This window comes from Siniperca chuatsi, linkage group LG1 (genome assembly GCF_020085105.1).
Source record: "Siniperca chuatsi isolate FFG_IHB_CAS linkage group LG1, ASM2008510v1, whole genome shotgun sequence".
Classification (NCBI taxonomy): domain Eukaryota; kingdom Metazoa; phylum Chordata; class Actinopteri; order Centrarchiformes; family Sinipercidae; genus Siniperca; species Siniperca chuatsi.
Window position 1 is genome coordinate 607,351 of NC_058042.1, and position 20,150 is coordinate 627,500.

The following is a 20,150-nucleotide window of genomic DNA, read 5'->3' on the forward strand; positions in this document are numbered from 1 at the left end:
CAGAGTGACTCCTCTTCCTCAGCAGAGGATCTTTGGCTCAGAGTGACTCCTCTTCCTCTCAGAGGATCTTTGGCTCACAGTGACTCCTCTTCCTCAGCAGAATGGCAGGCAGCGCGTGGAGGTCAATGGTGAGAAAAGGAAGCTTTATAAAGTGAAGAAGAGGCGTGCGGGGGTTTTAAACATCCGGAGCTGTGTGTTGTGCGTGAGCGGAGGTGTCGGCTCCGCTGCGGGGCTCCGTCGTGTCCCTGAACGGGGTTTTACGCGCTCCCGTTAGCACGTTAGCACGCTAGCTAACTTACTTGTGCGTGTCCTTCAGCGTGATGACGGTTGCTGTAGCTAGCAGAGCTAACCGAGTAATTCACCGGGACAGCCACGACTTTATCCACACGTTTGCTTCCACCGTCGTGAAATCTTCCCCCGTATAACTACTTTAAATCCGCCGCTGCCGTTAAAAACCGGGGTGCGGGCTGTCAGCTCTGGTTGGGCGGCGGAGGCTCTGCCGCTCTCTGACTTACAGAATCTACAAATTTAAGGTTACCTTGCATTTATGGCAAAATCCACACCGCGAAGAAATCAAATGAAAAGCTTAGAGACAAGCTGTGTTCCCAGCGGTGAATTCGGCATGAACCTCACCCGCCACACAGTTAGTTATTACAATACAACTGCCATTAAATTGAGTGTTTCTGTCATAAATACACACAAGCCTCCTAACAGGGTCAGTCCGGCGTGGGACAGGACGAGGAAAGACTAGTACAAACTATGTAAATAGCACGTAACAATAATTAGGTTTTATGCATTAAATTGAAGCATGACAGATATTAAATTCATGGTTCCCAAAATGTTACGTTAATAGTTTGCTTGTTCCCTGTAAACTGTAGGACTTTATTGGACACTGGAGCTAGATCAGGTTACCGGTTAATTTATTAAAACTTGCTCGCTCTGGATTATCCACCGTTAGTGACGGACATTAAACTGTGTGTTTGAGTCCGACACACGTTAGTGACGGACCGATGGCTGCGGGACGTCCGCTGTGAGACGCTAATGTGACCTTCACCTTGTCTCCTGCAGCTGGTGCAGCTGGTGCCGGGCGCCCGGAGAGCCGGCCTGTCGTCCTCCTCCAGGGGGGTGAGTACTTCCGGGTTCACCGGCCGACACGGGCCTGCGGTAACACTGCTGACCCTCACTCACCTGTCTCCCTCCCTCACCTCACCTCACCTCCCCCTCCCCTCACCTGTCTCCCTCCCTCTCCCTCCCAAACCTCACTCACCTGTCTGTCTCCCTCCCTCGCCCCCTGTCTCCCTCCCTCGCCCCCTGTCTCCCTCCCTCGCCCTCTGTCTCCCTCCCTGGCCTCTCTCCCTCCCTCACCTCACCTGTCTCCCTCCCTCCCTCACCTGTCTCCCTCCCTCCTCCTCCCTCCCCTCCTCACCTCACCTCCCCTCCCCTCACCTGTCTCCCTCCCTCCCCCCCTGTCTCCCTCCCTCACCTCTCTCTCTCTCTCTCTCTCTCCCTCCCTCACCTCCCTCCCTCACCTCACCTGTCTCCCTCTCTCACCTCCCTCACCTCTCCCTGCAGATATTTCACATTAAAAGCATCAAGTGGTTAAAAGGATATAATTTCTTCCTTTCTTGGCGGGCTTTTAATGTGAAAAAACTGCAGGAAGTGTTGAGCTTAACTGAAAAAAACTTGTAGGGTGGGCGGGGCAGCTGCGTGTGGGCGGCTGCGTGTGGGCGGGGCAGCTGCGTGTGGGCGGGGCAGCTGCGTGTGGGCGGGGCAGCTGCGTGTGGGCAGCTGCGTGTGGGCAGCTGCGTGTGCACGAGTACAGCAGCTGCTGTAGGTCCGCCGTCGTCCAGTGTGAGCGGCAGTTAAGCTGCTGTCTGTCCGTCCGTCTGTACAGATGCAGACAGTCACGCTGATTCCTGGGGACGGGATTGGACCAGAGATCTCTACTGCTGTCATGAAGATCTTTGAGGCTGCGAAGGTGAGTGTGATCACAGGTGTGTGACACTGTCTCTTGTAAGTAAAGCAGACTTTGTAAGGAGCAGCGTTTTCCCTGCAGGCTCCAATCCGATGGGAGGAGAGGAATGTAACGGCGATAAAGGGACCTGGTGGCCGATGGATGATCCCTCCCGATGCTAAAGAGTCCATGGACAAGAACAAGATCGGACTGAAAGGTCTGGTAATGTTGTTGTGGAAAACTGAGCTGCGTTTCTGATTGTTTTCTTTAAGTCCACCGTCCACCCTGCGTGTTCTGTCCTCCAGGACCCCTGAAGACGCCCATCGCTGCAGGTCACCCCTCCATGAACCTGCTGCTGAGGAAGACCTTTGACCTTTACGCCAACGTGCGACCCTGCATTTCCATCGAGGGCTACAAGACTCCGTACACCGACGTCGACCTGGTCACCATCCGAGAGAACACGGAGGGCGAGTACAGTGGCATCGAACACGTGGTGAGTGGACGGGACACGGTCAGCAGGTTCTGTCACACAGTTCTTACGAAGTCCAAAGTCTTGTTGGTATCTCTTGATCTCTTCTTCATTAGCTGGTTTACCTGCGTGAGCTGTCGCACTATACGCAGCATCTTACATTAACGTCATGTCTCTGACAGCAATGTTAGCTAACGCTAACAAAAACAAAATCTCAGTGAGAAGCACAACAGCTGAGACGAACTATGAAAACATGCAGGCAGCGCGCCGACATTCGTAAAAAGCTAAGCTAACGTTAACGATGTAACATACTTTCAGCTGTCGCTTGGCGGGAACAAGTCTGTTTCTAAATCTTCCTGTAGATGTTCTCCCTCGTTTAGCTTCTCCTCGCAAGATGAACCCAGTCTGTTTTGGTGAATCAGCGTCCGGATGATCAGTGGAGCGAGCAGCTAGCTGCAGTGACAGCGACTGAGCGGCGTTACGCCAAAATCTGCGACCCCTCAGGTTCTGAGCTGCTAGCGGATCAGATGCATGAAAAAGACCAACGTTCAAACAGACAGTTCATAATGCGAAGTGGACTTACTGAGGAGAGCCAGTCTGTCACATGGACACGACACCGGTAACCATGGCAACTGTACACAAGATGGAGACAATGTTTAGAAGACATCAAAATAAAAAAGGCCTGACAACAATTAGACAGAAATCTCTTCTGACTAAAACTAACTCGCAGTTCAAAATGAACACTGACTCTGTGTTTCACTCTCGTGTTCTCTCTCTGTTCCCTGGTCTAGGGTCATTTAATCAAACTGGTTTCTGTTTACAACCACTCTGATGGTCTGCAGTACTGGACTCAGGTCCCATGTGGACTCCAGACCTCAGTGCTGAAGCTGAGAGTAAAATGTTCCAAACCAACAGGAATGAAATCCAGAGAACAGCACTTCGGCTCTCGGTCCCTCCGCCCTGCCGCTCCACTGCAGCACGTCCAGTACGAACGCCTGTAACGAGGGTTCAGAGACGTACGGGCCTGAATATAAGACCGCCTCCTTGTCCCACAGAACTGATCTGCAGCATGGTGTCCCGGTGGGTAAATACAGTGACTGTTCTCACCTGTGGGAGCTGGAGTGGTGTCGGTGTACCTGCCCTCCTCGCCCGTGTTGCTGTAGGTCAGCTAGCGGCTGCAGACAGGACGCTCCGCTCCGGCTCGTCTTCAGGGTAAGAAGCAGGAAGCCGTTCGGTCGCTTCCCGAACCTCTCGGCAGAGTCCTGATGTGGATCCGTCTGTTCACGCTGTCAGCTCAGATCTGAATCCATTCACCAAAACTCGATGTCAGTTTCACCTCTACAGAGAGAGGTCCAGGACATCTTTAGCCTAGCTTAGCATAAAGACTGGTTTAGTAAATGAACTAATGACCAAACCATCAGAACGGATCTGTCAGCTGGCAGTAGACGTCCCCGTGTATGTGTGATGTCACTTCCTGTAAATGATGCCCGTTTTCCTTCCCGGTGTTTTTCCCTCCTCCTTCTCAGTGAGTGGGATTGACCACTTCCTGTCTCTCCTCACCTCAGTCAGGTTTCCCATGAAGAATTCTTTAATGCAGCTTCACAGCCATGGAAAAGTCCTGGAAAAGTCCTGGAAAACGACAGGATTAACCTCCTAGAAAACAAGGACCTCATTCACAAATGTTTTCTAATTTTTTCTCCTAAATTTAATTGTTAAAAACTGAATTAGAGAAAAATTCAGAAAGTGAAACGTGTGCAAACATTAAGGCACATTTTTAGGTTTTGGAGGTCACCCAGGGGGCCACCAGCTTGGGGGGGGGGCAAATATATAAAGACAGCGAGTAGAACGCTGCGAGCAGAGCGTCGTTTGTGTCGTGACATTTTACAGATGAACCAGCTCTACTGCGGTTTCTGTAGAGTCTGTCCAGATCCACACTGACGTCCTCTGTGTGGATATTACAATACTGCAGACCGTGCTGGTTCCATCCAGACCGTGCTGGTTCCCTCCGGACTGTCCTGGTTTCCTAAGAACACTGTAGGAAACCAGCACGTTATATCTTCTTAATGCAGAACTTTTCAGCTGTAAAACATCTAAAGGCCTAACTGTATGTTCCAGTTAGCTCGTTAGCTACTCGTTAGCCGCTCGTTAGCTACTAGTTAGCCGCTCGTTAGCTACTAGTTAGCCGCTCGTTAGCCACTCGTTAGCCACTCGTTAGCTACTAGTTAGCTACTCGTTAGCCGCTCGTTAGCCACTCGTTAGCCGTTCGTTAGCATGAGGAATTCGTCCCGTATAAAGATATTAACGCTTGGTGCCGTGTGCAAACCATCAGTCAATATCAGAACAAACAAGACTAATAATACCAATAACAGTAAAGATGGAGTTGCATTATAATAAATAATAATGTTCATAACGAAAGACAAGTTTTCTCTGAAAAGTTAAACAGATGATGAAGGTGAAGATGATGTTTTTACTGTTTGATGACAGATTTTAGATTTCAGACTACAAAAAGATTGGGGCGGCTGAACCCCGACCAGTTGTCGTGTGATGTTTCTGCTCTGAAGCTCCGGTCTTGTCGTTGTAGATCGTCGATGGCGTCGTTCAGAGCATCAAACTGATCACTGAGAACGCCAGCAGACGCATCGCTGAGTACGCCTTCGAATACGCCAGAAACAACCAAAGAGCCAGCGTGACGGCCGTCCACAAAGCCAACATCATGTGAGTGCAACATTTAGCGTCTCCCAGCAGAGCAGCGAACGACGCCGAAGCTCAAAACCCCGCCCACTTTCTCACCTCCACACAGCTGACCAATCACAGCGGGAGGTGGCTGTGATGTCAGATTGTCGGTTTCAGAAAGTTACAGAAACGGTCGGGCACAGTCCCGCCCCCCAATCAGACGTCAGAAAGGTGTGGAGGGAGGCGGTCTGACGGGGTTTACTGGCCCCCTGCTGTATCATTAACTCTGCCTGTCTGTCTGTCTCTGCCTGTCTGTCTCTCTGCCTGTCTCTCTCTCTCTCTGTCTGTCTCTCTCTGTCTCTCTCTCTGTCTGCCTGTCTCTCTTTCTCTCTGCCTGTCTCTCTCTCTCTGCCTGTCTGCCTGTCTCTCTCTCTCTCTCTCTGCCTGTCTCTCTCTCTCTGTCTGTCTCTCTCTCTGCCTGTCTCTCTCTCTCTGCCTGTCTGTCTGTCTCTGCCTGTCTCTCTCTCTCTCTGCCTGTCTCTCTCTCTGCCTGTCTGTCTGTCTGTCTGTCTCTCTCTCTCTGTCTCTCTGCCCGCCTGTCTCTCTCTCTCTCTGCCTGTCTCTCTCTCTCTGCCTGTCTCTCTCTCTCTGTCTGTCTCTCTCTCTCTGTCTGTCTCTCTCTCTGCCTGTCTCTCTCTCTCTGCCTGTCTCTCTCTCTCTCTGCCTGTCTCTCTCTCTGCCTGTCTGTCTGTCTGTCTGTCTCTCTCTCTCTCTCTCTCTCTCTCTCTGCCCGCCTGTCTCTCTCTCTCTCTCTGTCTCTCTCTCTCTGCCTGTCTCTCTCTGTCTCTCTCTCTCTGCCTGTCTCTCTCTCTCTCTCTCTCTCTCCGCGCCTGTCTCTCTCTCTCTGTCTCTCTGCCCGCCTGTCTGTCTGTCCAGGCGGATGTCAGACGGGCTGTTTCTGAGAAAGTGTCGCGAGGTGGCCGAGGGCTACAAAGACATCAGGTTCACTGAGATGTACCTCGACACCGTTTGCCTCAATGTGAGTTCGTCCGACACGCTGAAAACATAAAGAACCCAGAGTCTCTGCAGAGACTCGTCTCTGCTGCTCTTTAAACGGTGAAGTTTGGTTCTGACGTGTCCCGATGCTCTGGACTTTCAGATGGTTCAGGATCCCACCCAGTTCGACGTCCTGGTCATGCCCAACCTGTACGGAGACATCCTCAGGTCCGTATCTTCTCCTTGTTAAAGCGCTTTGCAGATCCGGCTGAAGTGACAAAGACTGAGAGTAAATGTTGAGGCGTTTGTGTTTCAGCGATCTGTGTGCCGGTCTGATCGGAGGACTCGGGGTCACGCCCAGCGGGAACATCGGAGCCAACGGAGTCGCCATATTTGAATCGGTTTGTTTCTCGTCGATTTCGGTTCAAAGCCGACGTGTTTTGATCTTTCGGGTCTGAAACAAACTACTTTAATAATCAGTCAGTCTGTTGATTATGGATTTATTTAGTGTATGAATTAACCAAAGTGTCTGAACCTCTGGACCCTGATTTTAAAGTTTGGACAAACAGCAGGAGACGGCGAGATGTTTGATCCACAGAAGATGGTCAGAAGGAACATACTACTGTTAATAATAATAATAATAATAATAATAATAAATACAGCATGGACACTACAGAAGGAGGCAGCACATTTTCAATAACAAACACTGAAGGAATATTGACTTCCTGTTGTTTCTTCCTTCGTATAAATTCAAAGATGCGACCGAGCTTTCTGGAAATGTGCTTGTTAATTAGTTGAATGTAATTGAGCAACGTGAGGCTTTGTGTCAGCTGAAGGTTCTAGTTTGGAAATACTGAGACTCAGTAAACTGAACCTGTTCCTCCTGCAGGTTCACGGCACCGCCCCCGACATCGCCGGCCTGGACATGGCGAACCCCACCGCCCTGCTGCTCAGTGCCGTCATGATGCTGCGTCACATGGGTCTCCATGACTACGGCAACAAGATCCAGACGGCCTGTTTCGACACCATCAGAGACAAGAAGGTGAGTGCTCGGCTCGAAGTCGTGCAGGTGGAGCGGGAAGCGGCCGCCTCTGCTGAGGAGTTTACACTCCGGCCGAGCAGGTGCCGTTAACCTGGACTCAGCTAATCAGCTCCCACAGCTGCCGCCATGCTGGACTCTCCGGCTCGCCGTCAGAGGTCGACTCGTCTCGACGGCTTGTTGTTTGCAAAGCAAAGTGGTCCATGACTAAAAATGGGAGGCGGTCGAGTCGACGTGACCTGGACTGAGCCCTGCAGGGAGACCGAGCCCTGCGGGGAGACTGAGCCCTGCAGGGAGACCGAGCCCTGCAGAGAGACTGAGACCTGCAGGGAGACCGAGCCCTGCGGGGAGACTGAGACCTGGAGGGAGACCGAGCCCTGCAGAGAGACTGAGACCTGCAGGGAGACCGAGCCCTGCGGGGAGACTGAGACCTGGAGGGAGACCGAGCCCTGCAGAGAGACTGAGACCTGCAGGGAGACCGAGCCCTGCGGGGAGACTGAGACCTGGAGGGAGACCGAGCCCTGCGGGAGACCTGCAGGTAGACCGAGCCCCTGCGCGGGAGAGAGAGAGCCCTGCGGGAGACTGAGCCCTGCAGGGGGACGAGCCCTGCAGAGAGACTGAGACCTGCAGGGGAGACCGAGGCCCTGCGGGGGGACTGAGACCTGGAGGGAGACCGAGCCCTGCGGGGAGACCTGCAGGTAGACCGAGCCCTGCGGGGAGAGAGAGCTGCGGGGAGACTGAGCCCTGCAGGGAGACCGAGCCCTGCAGAGAGACTGAGACCTGCAGGGAGACCGAGGCCCTGCGGGAGACCTGCAGGTAGGCCGAGGCCCTGCGCGGGAGACTGAGCCCTGGAGGGAGACCGAGCCCTGCGGGAGACCTGCAGGTAGACCGAGCCCTGCGGGGAGACCTGCAGGTAGACCGAGCCCTGCAGGGAGCCCTGCAGGTAGACCGAGCCCTGCAGGTAGACCGAGCCCTGCAGGGAGACCGAGCCCTGCAGGGAGACTGAGCCCTGGAGGGAGACCTGCAGGTAGACCGGTTGACAGGCCGTCAGTCCTCTCAGACGAACGTCTCGCGGGTCGAACACGGCGTTCTGTGACGTTTAGTTTCCGTTGGCCGAGTCTAGTTCAGACCTGAAGAGGTCTGTTGAGTTCTCTGACATCACTCGTACGGGTCACCGAATACGTCCGTGCCGAGTCTCGGGGTTCTTGCAAGAGGCCCAATGTCTCTGGATCGGGATCAGGTTTTTAACATACAAGGAATTAGCTTTTACTAAACGTAGTAAGAGGAAAAATAAGAATAAATAACTAAAAAGTAAATATAAATAATAAAAAAAACTCATAAATCATAAATATAAAATATAAATTTACAATAAAAAATCTGTTGGAGCTTTTGGTCGTGATACAGCAGCAACGAGATGAATTAGTACTGGACTGGACTCTGCTGGACTGGACTGGACTCTGCTGGACTGGACTCTTCTGGACTGTACTGGACTCTACTGTACTGGTCTTTACTCTGCTGTACTGTACTGGTCTGTGCTGGTCTGGTCTGGTCTGTGCTGGTCTGGACTGTGCTGGTCTGTCCATACTGACTCACAGCTGCTTGCTCGCTGGTTTCGGCGCCGCCTGTCGGATCGGCTTCGCTCTTAATGAGCTCTGAGGTTGTAACCATGGAAACAGTGTTTGATGAAGTGCGTTTGTGTCTCAGGTGCTGACGAAGGACCTGGGAGGAAACGCCAAGTGTTCGGAGTTTACAGCTGATATCTGCCGTCGCATCCAGGACCTGGACTGAGGCTGCGGTGCTGGACTGCCATGGGGGTCTGCGCCCCCCCCCCCGCAGACTGGTCGGGTCTCTCTGGAGCTGCGGGGACACGCCGGGAGGCGTCTTTCTACTGTATTTACATGAAAACAGTTTTTGCTGTAATGAGGTGATGGATGTGGAGGGGGCGGGGCTTCGTTAACATACGCACAAATGTCACATGACCAAGAAATCATTTAGACGTGTTTTTACTCCAAGTATCATCATATTGATAATGTCAGCGCTCTGCTTTGTTGTTTAACGGTGACGCAGTGTAACCGTAACTTATTTATTGTTTCCTGTCACGTGCTGATCAGAGGTCTGTAAGCTCCCGTCTGCTGTTTCTACTCATTCGGCTTCACGCCGCCGGCCGCTGGCCGCCACCGCCGGCCGCCGCTTCTCTTGCTCTCACACGTTCAGGACTCATTAAAAAGGCTTTAAGATTAAACCGGAGTCTCGAGGTTTCTTACCTGCTGAACGTTGTTTCTCTAACAACGTCATGTTGCAATAATTCATTGTACACATTTTCAAACATCTGTGACATCACAGGGAGGGGGCGGGGCGGGGCATAACCCCTCACCTTTCAGGTTGATTGTCTGCCTGAAGTCTGAACGTCGTCCTCTGACTGTGCAGCTGCCAGAATCCAGACGAGAGAAGGCGTTCCAGGCTGCCGCACCTGCAGACGCGACCCAGGGCACAGCCAGCCGAGGTTTTAGGGTTAAAAAATAATTGTTTCTATATTTTTATATTTGTCTTTAGTTGATTTTGTCCTGAAAAGATAAACGTGAAGGACGTTAAGTTCGTGACGCGTTTCTGTTTGAGTTGTTTTCGCTTTTTAAAAATACTTTATTAGATTTTTATTGAGTTGTTAAAAAAAAAAAAAAAAAAAACAAAGATCCCAAACCGGCAGCCCACCGCTGAGGATGACGTCACAGGCCCACGCCCCCTGCTTCCTGGCTGCGTCAAGCTGACGGAGACAGACCGGAAGACACTGCGGGTTCACCTTCAAAATAAAAGCTCAGACTTTAGTCAAAACCAGTTCTGAGCGCATCAGAGACTCGAGACAGGAAGTCTGTTGGTGGATAACCTTTGCTTTAAGGTCGTGAGCAAACATTTCAACCCTCACTTGATGTCTTTATGTATTTCTCTGTATTTTACTTTGTTTTAGATCATTGCTTACAGCTTTATTACTGTCAGATAATAAATACATAATATACAAGTATAGTTTATACAGATTATAGCAATGAATCTAATAATTAAACGTTTTCGAATAAATGACTACAACAAATTAAGTTACTGATCCCCAACACGGGAAATATTCACAGAAAACAACTAAAATCTAACCATCGTGATGAAGATACGTCTAATCATTATTACACACGAGTTAATGAAAAGCCAAACATTATGAATAAACAGCTGAAATAATGAAACCATTAATTAACTAAAACATTTGGAAGAATCAGAACAAGTCAAACACAAGAATACAGCTGGTTGCATTCACTGTTGCTTGTGATTAGGGCTGCAATCAATCGACCAATCGATCGATGGAGAAACAGTTTCAGCTCTAGCAGTGATCGTTTGTTATTGTCAGAGGAAGAGTTTGTGATCAATAAAGAAGCTTGAGGAAGTGTGTTGAACAGAAACAATGAAAATGAGTGCTTTATTCTGAAAATCCGCACCGGACGTGTGGTGCGGTGTATTCTGGGTAACTTGAAGCTGGAGTTTCCTGCTTCCGCTCGGTGCTTTCAGTGGAACCCGGTACAGAACCAGTGTTCCCAGTGTTCCCAGCGAGCCCAGCGGACACAGCGAGCCCAGCGGAGAGCGTGAGGAGGCCGGAGGTTCCGTTAAATTACCGGGAGCACCGGGACAGACGGCGGGGAAATGGCGAAGACGTACGACTATCTGTTCAAACTGCTGCTGATCGGTGACAGCGGCGTCGGTAAAACCTGTCTGCTGTTCCGGTTCAGCGAGGACGCCTTCAACACCACCTTCATCTCCACCATCGGTGAGTCCGCTCCCCGGCGGGCCGGCGGCTCCACCGGCGGAGGCTGGCAGCTGTTAACGGGACTGCGTGCGTGCGTGCGTGCGTGTGTGTGTGTGTGTGTGTGTGTGTGTGTGTGTGGGGGGTGACCTTTGACCCCTAATTAAACCAACATGCACACTGATCAGTCATATTGATTAGTTCATCAGTGGAGATCCGGTTACCGTCAGCTGTGGGTCTGGAGGAGGTCTGAGATATTAATAATACAAATATTAATGATAATGATAACAATAATAATAATATTAATAATAATGATGATGATGATGATAAACATAATAATAATAACAATAATAATATTAATAACAATAATAATAATATTATTAATAATAATGATGATGTAAATGTAACAGATCGGAGGTTCTCTCCCTGCGTCTTCGTGCTCCTGCTGCGGGATCGAGGGAGACCGGGTGTTTGCGTCCCACAGGGCCGTCTGGTTGTGTTCATGTTAGCTGAGCTCAGTTCAGTTCGTGGACCTCGCTGTTTAACTAAACTGAGCTCCAGCGCTAAGACCCAAGGCTGAAATCCTGGATCCTGGAGACTGAGCGGTCCCGTATCTGCAGAGACGCAGTCCTGTGGCGCCGTCTGAATCTGCAGCGACAGCACGACTCCCGGTCCGGTTCTGTCTCGTTCCGCTGGTCCACACGTTCGGCTGATGTCGCCGCTAATCACACGTTTGAGGTGTTTCACAGACAGACCTGCCCGTCTGTCTGTCTGCCCGTCTGTCTGTCTGCCTGTCTGTCTCTCTGCCTGTCTGTCTGCCTGCCTGTCTGTCTGTCTGTCTCTCTGCCTGCCTGTCTGTCTGTCTGTCTCTCTGCCTGCCTGTCTGCCTGCCCGTCTGTCTGCCTGTCTGTCTGTCTCTCTGCCCGTCTGTCTGCCTGTCTCTCTGCCCGTCTGTCTGTCTGTCTCTCTGCCTGTCTCTCTGCCCGTCTGCCTGTCTGTCTGCCTGTCTCTCTGCCCGTCTGTCTGTCTCTCTGCCCATCTGTCTCTCTGCCCGTCTGCCTGTCTGTCTGCCTGTCTGTCTGTCTCTCTGCCTGCACGTCTATCTGCCTGTGTCTCTGCCCGTCTGTCTGCCTGCCTGTCTGTCTGTCTGCCTGTCTGTCTGTCTGTCTCTCTGCCCGTCTGCCTGTCTCTCTGTCCGTCTGTCTGCCTGTCTCTCTGCCCGTCTGCCTGTCTGTCTGCCTGTCTCTCTGCCCGTCTGTCTGTCTCTCTGCCCATCTGTCTCTCTGCCTGTCTGTCTCTCTGCCCGTCTGCCTGTCTGTCTGTCTGTCTCTCTGCCCGTCTGTCTGCCTATCTGTCTGTCTCTCTGCCCGTCTGCCTGTCTGTCTAACTGTCTGCCTGTCTGTCTTCCTGTCTGTCTGCCTGCCCCTCCCACAACTTTGCGTCAGTGGACTTTACAGTCTACATCAGGCGATGAGGAAAACTCCCCAAAGACCCTTTAGGAAGGACGGACAGGAGACAGAGGAAGGACGCCTCAGGAGACAGAGCAAGGACGCCTCATGGCCGGACAGGAGACAGAGGAAGGACGGACAGGAGACAGAGCAAGGACGCCTCAGGACGGACAGGAGACAGAGGAAGGACGGACAGGAGACAGAGCAAGGACGCCTCAGGACGGACAGGAGACAGAGGAAGGACGCCTCAGGATGGACGGGAGGCAGAGGAAGGACACCTCAGGAGACAGAGGAAGGACAGACGGGAGACAGAGGAAGGACGCCTCAGGAGACAGAGGAAGGACGGACGGGAGGCAGATGAAGGACGCCTCAGGAGACAGAGGAAGGACGGACGGGAGACAGAGGAAGGACGCCTCAGGAGACAGAGGAAGGACGGACGGGAGACAGAGGAAGGACGCCTCAGGAGACAGAGCAAGGACGCCTCAGGACGGACAGGAGACAGAAGAAGGACGCCTCAGGAGACAGAGGAAGGACGCCTCAGGACGGTCGGGAGGCAGAGGAAGGACGCCTCAGGAGACAGATGAAGGACGCCTCAGGACGGACGGGAGGCAGAGGATGGACTCCTCAGGAGACAGAGGTAGGACAGACGGGAGACAGATGAAGGACGCCTCAGGAGACAGAGGAAGGACGCCTCGGGAAACAGAGGAAGGACGCCTCAGGACGGACAGGAGACAGAGGAAGGACGCCTCGGGAGACAGAGGAAGGACGCCTCAGGACGGACAGGAGACAGAGGAAGGACGCCTCGGGAGACAGAGCAAGGACGCCTCAGGACGGACAGGAGACAGAGGAAGGACGCCTCAGGACGGTCGGGAGGCAGAGGAAGGACGCCTCAGGAGACAGAGGAAGGACAGACGGGAGATAGATGAAGGACGCCTCAGGAGACAGAGGAAGGACGCCTCAGGACGGTCGGGAGGCAGAGGAAGGACGCCTCAGGAGACAGATGAAGGACGCCTCAGGACGGACGGGAGGCAGAGGAAGGACACCTCAGGAGACAGAGGAAGGACAGACGGGAGACAGATGAAGGACGCCTCAGGAGACAGAGGAAGGACGGACGGGAGGCAGATGAAGGACGTCTCAGGAGACAGAGGAAGGACAGACGGGAGGCAGATGAAGGACGCCTCAGGAGACAGAGGAAGGACAGACGGGAGATAGATGAAGGACGCCTCAGGAGACAGAGGAAGGACGGACGGGAGGCAGATGAAGGATGCCTCAGGAGACAGAGGAAGGACGCCTCAGGACGGACAGGAGACAGATGAAGGACGGACGGGAGACAGAGGAAGGACTCCTCAGGATACAGAGGAAGGACGGACGGGAGACAAATGAAGGACGCCTCAGGACGGACGGGAGACAGATGAAGGACGCCTCAGGACGGATGGGAGACAGAGCAAGGACGCCTCAGGACGGACAGGAGGCAGAGGAAGGACTCCTCAGGATGGTCGGGAGGCAGAGGAAGGACGCCTCAGGAGACAGATGAAGGACGCCTCAGGACGGACGGGAGGCAGAGGAAGGACGCCTCAGGAGACAGATGAAGGACGCCTCAGGACGGACGTGAGGCAGAGGAAGGACACCTCAGGAGACAGAGGAAGGACGGACGGGAGGCAGATGAAGGATGCCTCAGGAGACAGAGGAAGGACGCCTCAGGACAGACGGGAGACAGATGAAGGACGGACGGGAGACAGAGGAAGAACTCCTCAGGAGACAGAGGAAAGACGGACGGGAGACAGAGGAAGGACGCCTCAGGAGACAGAGGAAGGACGGACGGGAGACAGAGGAAGGACGCCTCTGGAGACAAAGGAAGGACACCTCAGGACGGACGGGAGACAGATGAAGGACGCCTCAGGAGACAGAGGAAGGACGGACGGGAGACAGATGAAGGACGCCTCAGGAGACAGAGGAAGGACGCCTCAGGACCGACGGGAGATAGAGGAAGGACGGACAGGAGACAGATGAAGGACGCCTCAGGACGGACGGGAGACAGATGAAGGACGCCTCAGGAGACAGAGGAAGGACGCCTCAGGACCGACGGGAGATAGAGGAAGGACGGACGGGAGACAGATGGACGCCTCAGGAGACGTCACTGTGAGCAGGAGGAGGAGGACGAGGAGCAGGAGGAAGAGGAGGAGGAAGAGGAGGAGAAGGAGGAGCAGGAGGTCATTGACCTGCTCTGCAGTCACTGGGTTTCACTTCCTGGCGTCAGCCTGAGAGAAGAGAGAGGAGGAGGAGGAAGAAGAGGAGGAGGAGCACGAGGAGCACGAGGAGGAGGAGGAGGATGAGGAGTAGGACGACGAGGAGCAGGAGGAAGAGGAGGACGAGGAGGAAGAGGACGAGGAAGAGGAGGAGGAGGAGGACGAGGAGGAGGAGCAGGAGGAGGAGGACGAGGAGGAAGAGGACGAGGAGGAGGAGCACGAGGAGGAAGAGGAGCAGGAGGAGGAGGACAAGGAGCAGGAGGAGGAGCACGAGGAGGAGGACGAGGAGCACGAGGACGAGGAGGAGGAGGAACAGGAGGAGGAGGAGGAGGAAGAGCACGAGGACGAGGAGGAGGATGAGGATGAGGAGGAGGACGAGGAGCAGGAGGTCATTGACCTGCTCTGCTGTCACTGGGTTTCACTTCCTGGCGTCAGCCTGAGAGAAGAGAGAGGAGGACAAGGAGGAGGAGGAGGAGCACGAAGACGAGGAGCAGGAGGAAGAGGAGGAGGACGAGGAGGAGGACAAGGAGGAGGAGGAGGTCATTGACCTGCTCTGCAGCCACTGGGTTTCACTTCCTGGCGTCAGCCTGAGAGAAGAGAGAGGAGGAGGAGGAAGAAGACGAAGAGGAGGAGGAGGTCATTGACCTGCTCTGCCTGAAAGAGGAGGAGGAGGACGAGGAGGAGGAGTACGAGGACGAGGAGGAGGAGCACGAGGACGAGGAGGAGGACGAGGAGCAGGAGGACGAGGAGGGGGAGGAGGAGCACGAGGACGAGGAGGAGGAGCACGAGGAGGAGGAGGAGCACGAGGACGAGGAGGAGGAAGAGGAGGAGGAGGAGGAAGAGGAGGAGGAGTACGAGGAGCACGAGGACGAGGAGGAGGATGAGGAGGAGGACGAGGAGGAGGAAGAGGAGGAGGAGCACGAGGACGAGGAGGAGGAGGACGAGGACGAGGAGCAGGAGGTCATTGACCTGCTCTGCTGTCACTGGGTTTCACTTCCTGGCGTCAGCCTGAGAGAAGAGAGAGGAGGAGGAGGAGGTCATTGACCTGCTCTGCCTGAGAGAGGAGGAGGAGGAGGAGGAGGAGGAGGAGGAGGTCATTGACCTGCTCTGCCTGAGAGAGGAGGAGGAGGAGGAGGAGGAGGAGGTCATTGACCTGCTCTGCCTGAAAGAGGAGGAGGAGGAGGAGCTGCTGTGAACGGAGCGAGGCTCGTTCTGCGATCACTTCGTGTTTCACCTGAAAAAGCTGTAATCCCACAAACGAATGGCCGTCATGCTGACCTCACAGAACACTGCTGATGACGAGCAGCACAGTGCGTCACATGACTGAAGCTATGTGGCTTTAACACGAGGCAGCGTCGCTGCAGCAAACTGCTCTGACAGGAAACACAACGTTTCGTTCGTCAGACCAAACCTTTAAGAGACCGCGGGGCTTTTTCACTTCTCTCTGACGCTTTATGGCTCAAACTATTAACTAACTAAACCGTTAATACAGAAAAGAATTGGCAGATTAGTCAATAATGGGGTTTGTGTACGTCTTCCAGCACTGGTGAAATGTGCTGCTCGAGGACACTGTGGCAGGTAGAGCTGATCAGGGCATCAAACCAGCATCCAGCTGAGCGAACGGGACCAGAGAGGGTCAGTGAGGGGGGGCCAGACCTCCACAGCTGGTCCAGGCAGGAAACCGAGCTGTCGGGCTTCGTATCCGCAGCTTCTTGGAAACAGATGTTTTCTCCTCAGAAGCAGGAAGCAACGTTTGCTCACATTAGTTTGTTAAAAATATCTTTGACTTCCTTTTTAACCGCACACCCCGTCAGCTGACAGATTTACCGTCCAGAGCCGAGAAACAAACGCACCTCAGACACCTACGTGTTGAAACACCGGGCGGGCGGAGTTTACCATGTCAGGCCTGCTCAGTTCAAACACACAAAGATTTATTTTCACTGAGAGGAAGAAATCAAAAACTGATGGATTTATATATGTATATTTATATATATATATGTGTGATTATATATATATATATATATATATATATATATATATATATATATATATATATATATATATATATATATATATATATATATATGTATATATATATATATATATATATATATATATATATATATATATATATATATATATATATATATATATATATATATATATATATATATATATATATATATATATATATATATATATATATATATATATGTATATATGTATATATGTATATATATGTATATGTGTATATATATATATATATGTATATATATATGTATATATATATATATATATATATATATATATATATATATATATATATATATATATATGTATGTATATATGTATATATATATACATATATATATATATATATATATATATATGTATATATATGTATATATATATATATATATATGTATATATATATACATATATATGTGTATATATGTATATATATATATATATACATATATGTATATATATGTATATATATATATATATGTGTGTGTATATATGTGTGTATATATGTATATATGTATATATATATATACACATATATACATATATACATATATGTATATATGTGTATATATATGTATGTATATATGTATATATATGTGTGTGTATATATGTGTGTATATATATATGTGTGTGTGTATATGTATATATGTATGTGTATATATATGTAGTATGTACTGTGCGTGTGTGTGTATATATTTGTTCATACTGTGGCTATACAGATCTATGTATATATATCTGTGTATATCTGCATATCCACAGTATGAACAAACGCCATGATTTGTCTGTCGTTAGCGGTAGCATAGTTGTAGCTAAACATGTAGTTTGTCCTGGTGATGGCGCTAGAGGAGCGTGATCAGTATGTGACGTTTCTGTCTCTCTTGTGTTTCAGGAATCGACTTTAAAATCAGGACGATCGAGCTGGACGGCAAGAAAATCAAACTTCAGATTTGGTGAGTTTGAACGATCAGCACAGTGAAGGCTCACCAGTGATTCTGTCAGGAGGGTACATGCCTCACAGCTGGTTTGTTTGGTGAGAGCTTCGCTCACGCATTAATGCCTGAACCTTAATCTGAGTAAGATGGATGTTGATGCTAAGTGGAAAGAGGTCAGTGCCACCTCACTGTAAACACAATCTGCTTCCTGTTCCTGCAGGGACACAGCAGGTCAGGAGAGGTTCAGGACCATCACAACAGCCTATTACAGAGGAGCCATGGTAAGACATGCCCCCCCCGTGCCTCTCTATTGGACAGATGAACTGTCAGTCATGCAAGAGCCGGATGGACCTGATCAGATCTGTTCGCTGCTGTGAAACTTTACTTCTTTCAACACCTCATGTTGAATATAGAAATGTTTTTCAGTCAGACTTCCACAAAGTGTCAGCGTTTGATTTATTCTTACAACAAGCAGCCGTACGAGAACATACCAAACAGTGTAAAAGTCATGAAAATGATTTAAATCAGGAAGTGTCTGACTGACATTTGATGTCAACAGTTTTTAATATTCAGACACATTTCAGTCGGTACAAACACAAGTGTTGAGGTTTGACACCCAGTTATGTTTTTAATGATTTAAGAGGATATTTACTTTTTTGTGTGTTTGTTATTCACTAGAATCAGAATCAGCTTTATTGCCAAGTAGGTTTACACATTTTACAGGAGGCGTACAGGTCCTGGAGGCGTACAGGCCCTGGAGGGGTACAGGCCCTGGAGGCGTACAGGCCCTGGAGGCGTACAAGTCCTGAGGCGTACAGGCCCTGGAGGCGTACAGGTCCTGGAGGCGTACAGGTCCTGGAGGGGTACAGGCCCTGGAGGCGTACAGGTCCTGAGGCGTACAGGTCCTGGAGGGGTACAGGCCCTGGAGGGGTACAGGTCCTGGAGGGGTACAGGCCCTGGAGGGGTACAGGTCCTGGAGGCGTACAGGTCCTGGAGGTGTACAGGTCCTGGAGGGGTACAGGTCCTGGAGGCGTACAGGTCCTAGAGGCGTACAGGTCCTGGAGGGAAGGCAGATTGCAGACAGTCACCTTCTCTGCGGAGCGGATGATACGCTGCTGTCTGCCCTCGTCCTTGGCAGCTGATGTCTCTCTGAGTACAGTCGTTCAGCTTCTTTCACCGCCTTGCTAGACCTGCACTTTGACTCCCTAACCTGTCCCTGTCTCCGCCCCTGAACGCCTCTTCCTTTTCCAACCTCAGCTGTCTGAGTTTAGCTGTGAACCAGGGTTTGTCATTGTTGTAACCCACCCTGGTGCGTGATGGTGCACAGTAGTCCTCAGAGAACCTGATGTAGGACGTCACAGCCTCTGAACTGATCCAGACTGTTGGTAGCGGTCCTGAAAACATCCCAGTCAGTGCAGTCCAAGCACACCCGAAGGTCCTCCATAGCTACACTGGTCCGCTGCTTTGATGTCCTCAGGTTCACAGAGCTTTAATTTCTGCCTGTATGCAGGAATCAGGTGGACCATGACGTTGTCAGAGTGTCCCAGTGCAGCGCGGGGGGCGGCGTGATAGTCACTGCTTACTGTAAACGGTCGGTATTTGGGGAGTTCGTGGCTGAGATTACCTTTGTTAAAGTCACTGAGGGAAATAACTAAGGAGTCCGGGTTTGTCCGCTCCACACTCAGTATCTGGTCGGCGAGCATGCGCTGTGCGTCCTGCACGTTTATGATCGGGACAGCGCTGTTGAAGCACTGTCACGTCGTTAACCAGCCTCTGTTGATGTAGAAACAGAAACTTCCATCTTTCGTTTTGCTGGAAAGTTCTGCGTCGCGATCCGCTCTGAAGAGCTGCAGCGCAGAGTCCGGCATCGATCCACCCGGCCACGTTTTTCCTCATCAGTAGCTGAAGTTCATCCAGTTTGTGGCACAGTGCGCGCACGATGGAGAGAATTATTCCCGGTGTGCGAAGTCAACGCCGACGGAGGCGCACGAGCGCATGAGCAAAGGTCAGAGCACCTGTAACCACAATGGATAATTCCACTGATGGAAGCAGAAAAGATGGATAAGTCTGCTGGTGTAGTTCCCCTGATGTTCATGAGCTCTTCTCTGGTGAAAGAGCTCCGGGCGTCACAGCAGGAAACTGAATTCACAAACAAAACTAGACAGAACGACACGCGCCAAAACACAGAGGCAGCCATCCGTGGCGCCATCTTGATCTCAAAGGACCAAACCAAGATTAAATGAAAATTGGGCTCATGCAAAATGTATTTATAGATATGTCTGTTCAGAGGAGCAAAATATGTGCAGAGGGAAATTTATACTAATAATAGTATAAATTTATTCTAATAATAGCACCTGATGTATCAGCTCAGACACTTCAGCAGGTGTGAAATCTGCTGCAGTGTTTTATCAGACAGAGAATTTGAATTTTGAAAAACACTTTATTTTACACGGTGTCAATACAAGATCTTTGTCTCAACACAATATAACATAAATGCTGTACAATAAACAATTCATGATCATTACCCCATCATACTAAAACACATTAATAATTGTAATATACAAATTCAACTTTATGGCAAAAAAAAATT

At 50.9% G+C, this 20,150-nt stretch overlaps 2 protein-coding genes across 3 annotated transcripts in view; both read left to right on the top strand.

Annotated features, from left to right (window-relative positions):
* On the top strand, nucleotides 1-9,373 carry LOC122876321 (isocitrate dehydrogenase [NAD] subunit alpha, mitochondrial-like). Its single transcript, XM_044196556.1, has 11 exons — nucleotides 1-128; nucleotides 1,069-1,125; nucleotides 1,895-1,978; nucleotides 2,057-2,171; nucleotides 2,260-2,447; nucleotides 5,005-5,138; nucleotides 6,033-6,135; nucleotides 6,256-6,320; nucleotides 6,409-6,493; nucleotides 6,982-7,134; nucleotides 8,836-9,373. Exons 1-11 carry the CDS (start codon nucleotides 102-104, stop codon nucleotides 8,917-8,919), a joined length of 1,095 nt encoding a protein of 364 aa, XP_044052491.1. The 5' UTR covers nucleotides 1-101; the 3' UTR covers nucleotides 8,920-9,373.
* A 1,246-nt stretch (nucleotides 9,374-10,619) lies between these two features.
* The window catches only part of LOC122876379 (ras-related protein Rab-8B), a 27,946-nt gene continuing 18,415 nt past the window's right edge, over nucleotides 10,620-20,150 (top strand). The window contains exons 1-3 of one of the 2 annotated variants that reach the window (XM_044196779.1): nucleotides 10,620-10,930; nucleotides 17,518-17,578; nucleotides 17,781-17,841. In XM_044196779.1, the coding sequence (XP_044052714.1) occupies nucleotides 10,807-10,930; nucleotides 17,518-17,578; nucleotides 17,781-17,841 (246 nt within the window). In that variant the 5' untranslated portion in view covers nucleotides 10,620-10,806. The remainder of the gene's footprint in view (nucleotides 10,931-17,517; nucleotides 17,579-17,780; nucleotides 17,842-20,150) is intronic. The other variant, XM_044196687.1, reaches the window with a different exon arrangement.

Excerpts from the sequence above, each read along its gene's own strand:
- LOC122876321 (XM_044196556.1), top strand. The coding sequence starts at position 102 with ATGGCAGGCAGCGCGTGGAGGTCAATG. Across the intron at positions 5,139-6,032 it reads GTCCACAAAGCCAACATCAT|GCGGATGTCAGACGGGCTGT; the intron begins GTGAGTGCAACA and ends CTGTCTGTCCAG. Across the intron at positions 6,321-6,408 it reads CTGTACGGAGACATCCTCAG|CGATCTGTGTGCCGGTCTGA; the intron begins GTCCGTATCTTC and ends TTTGTGTTTCAG.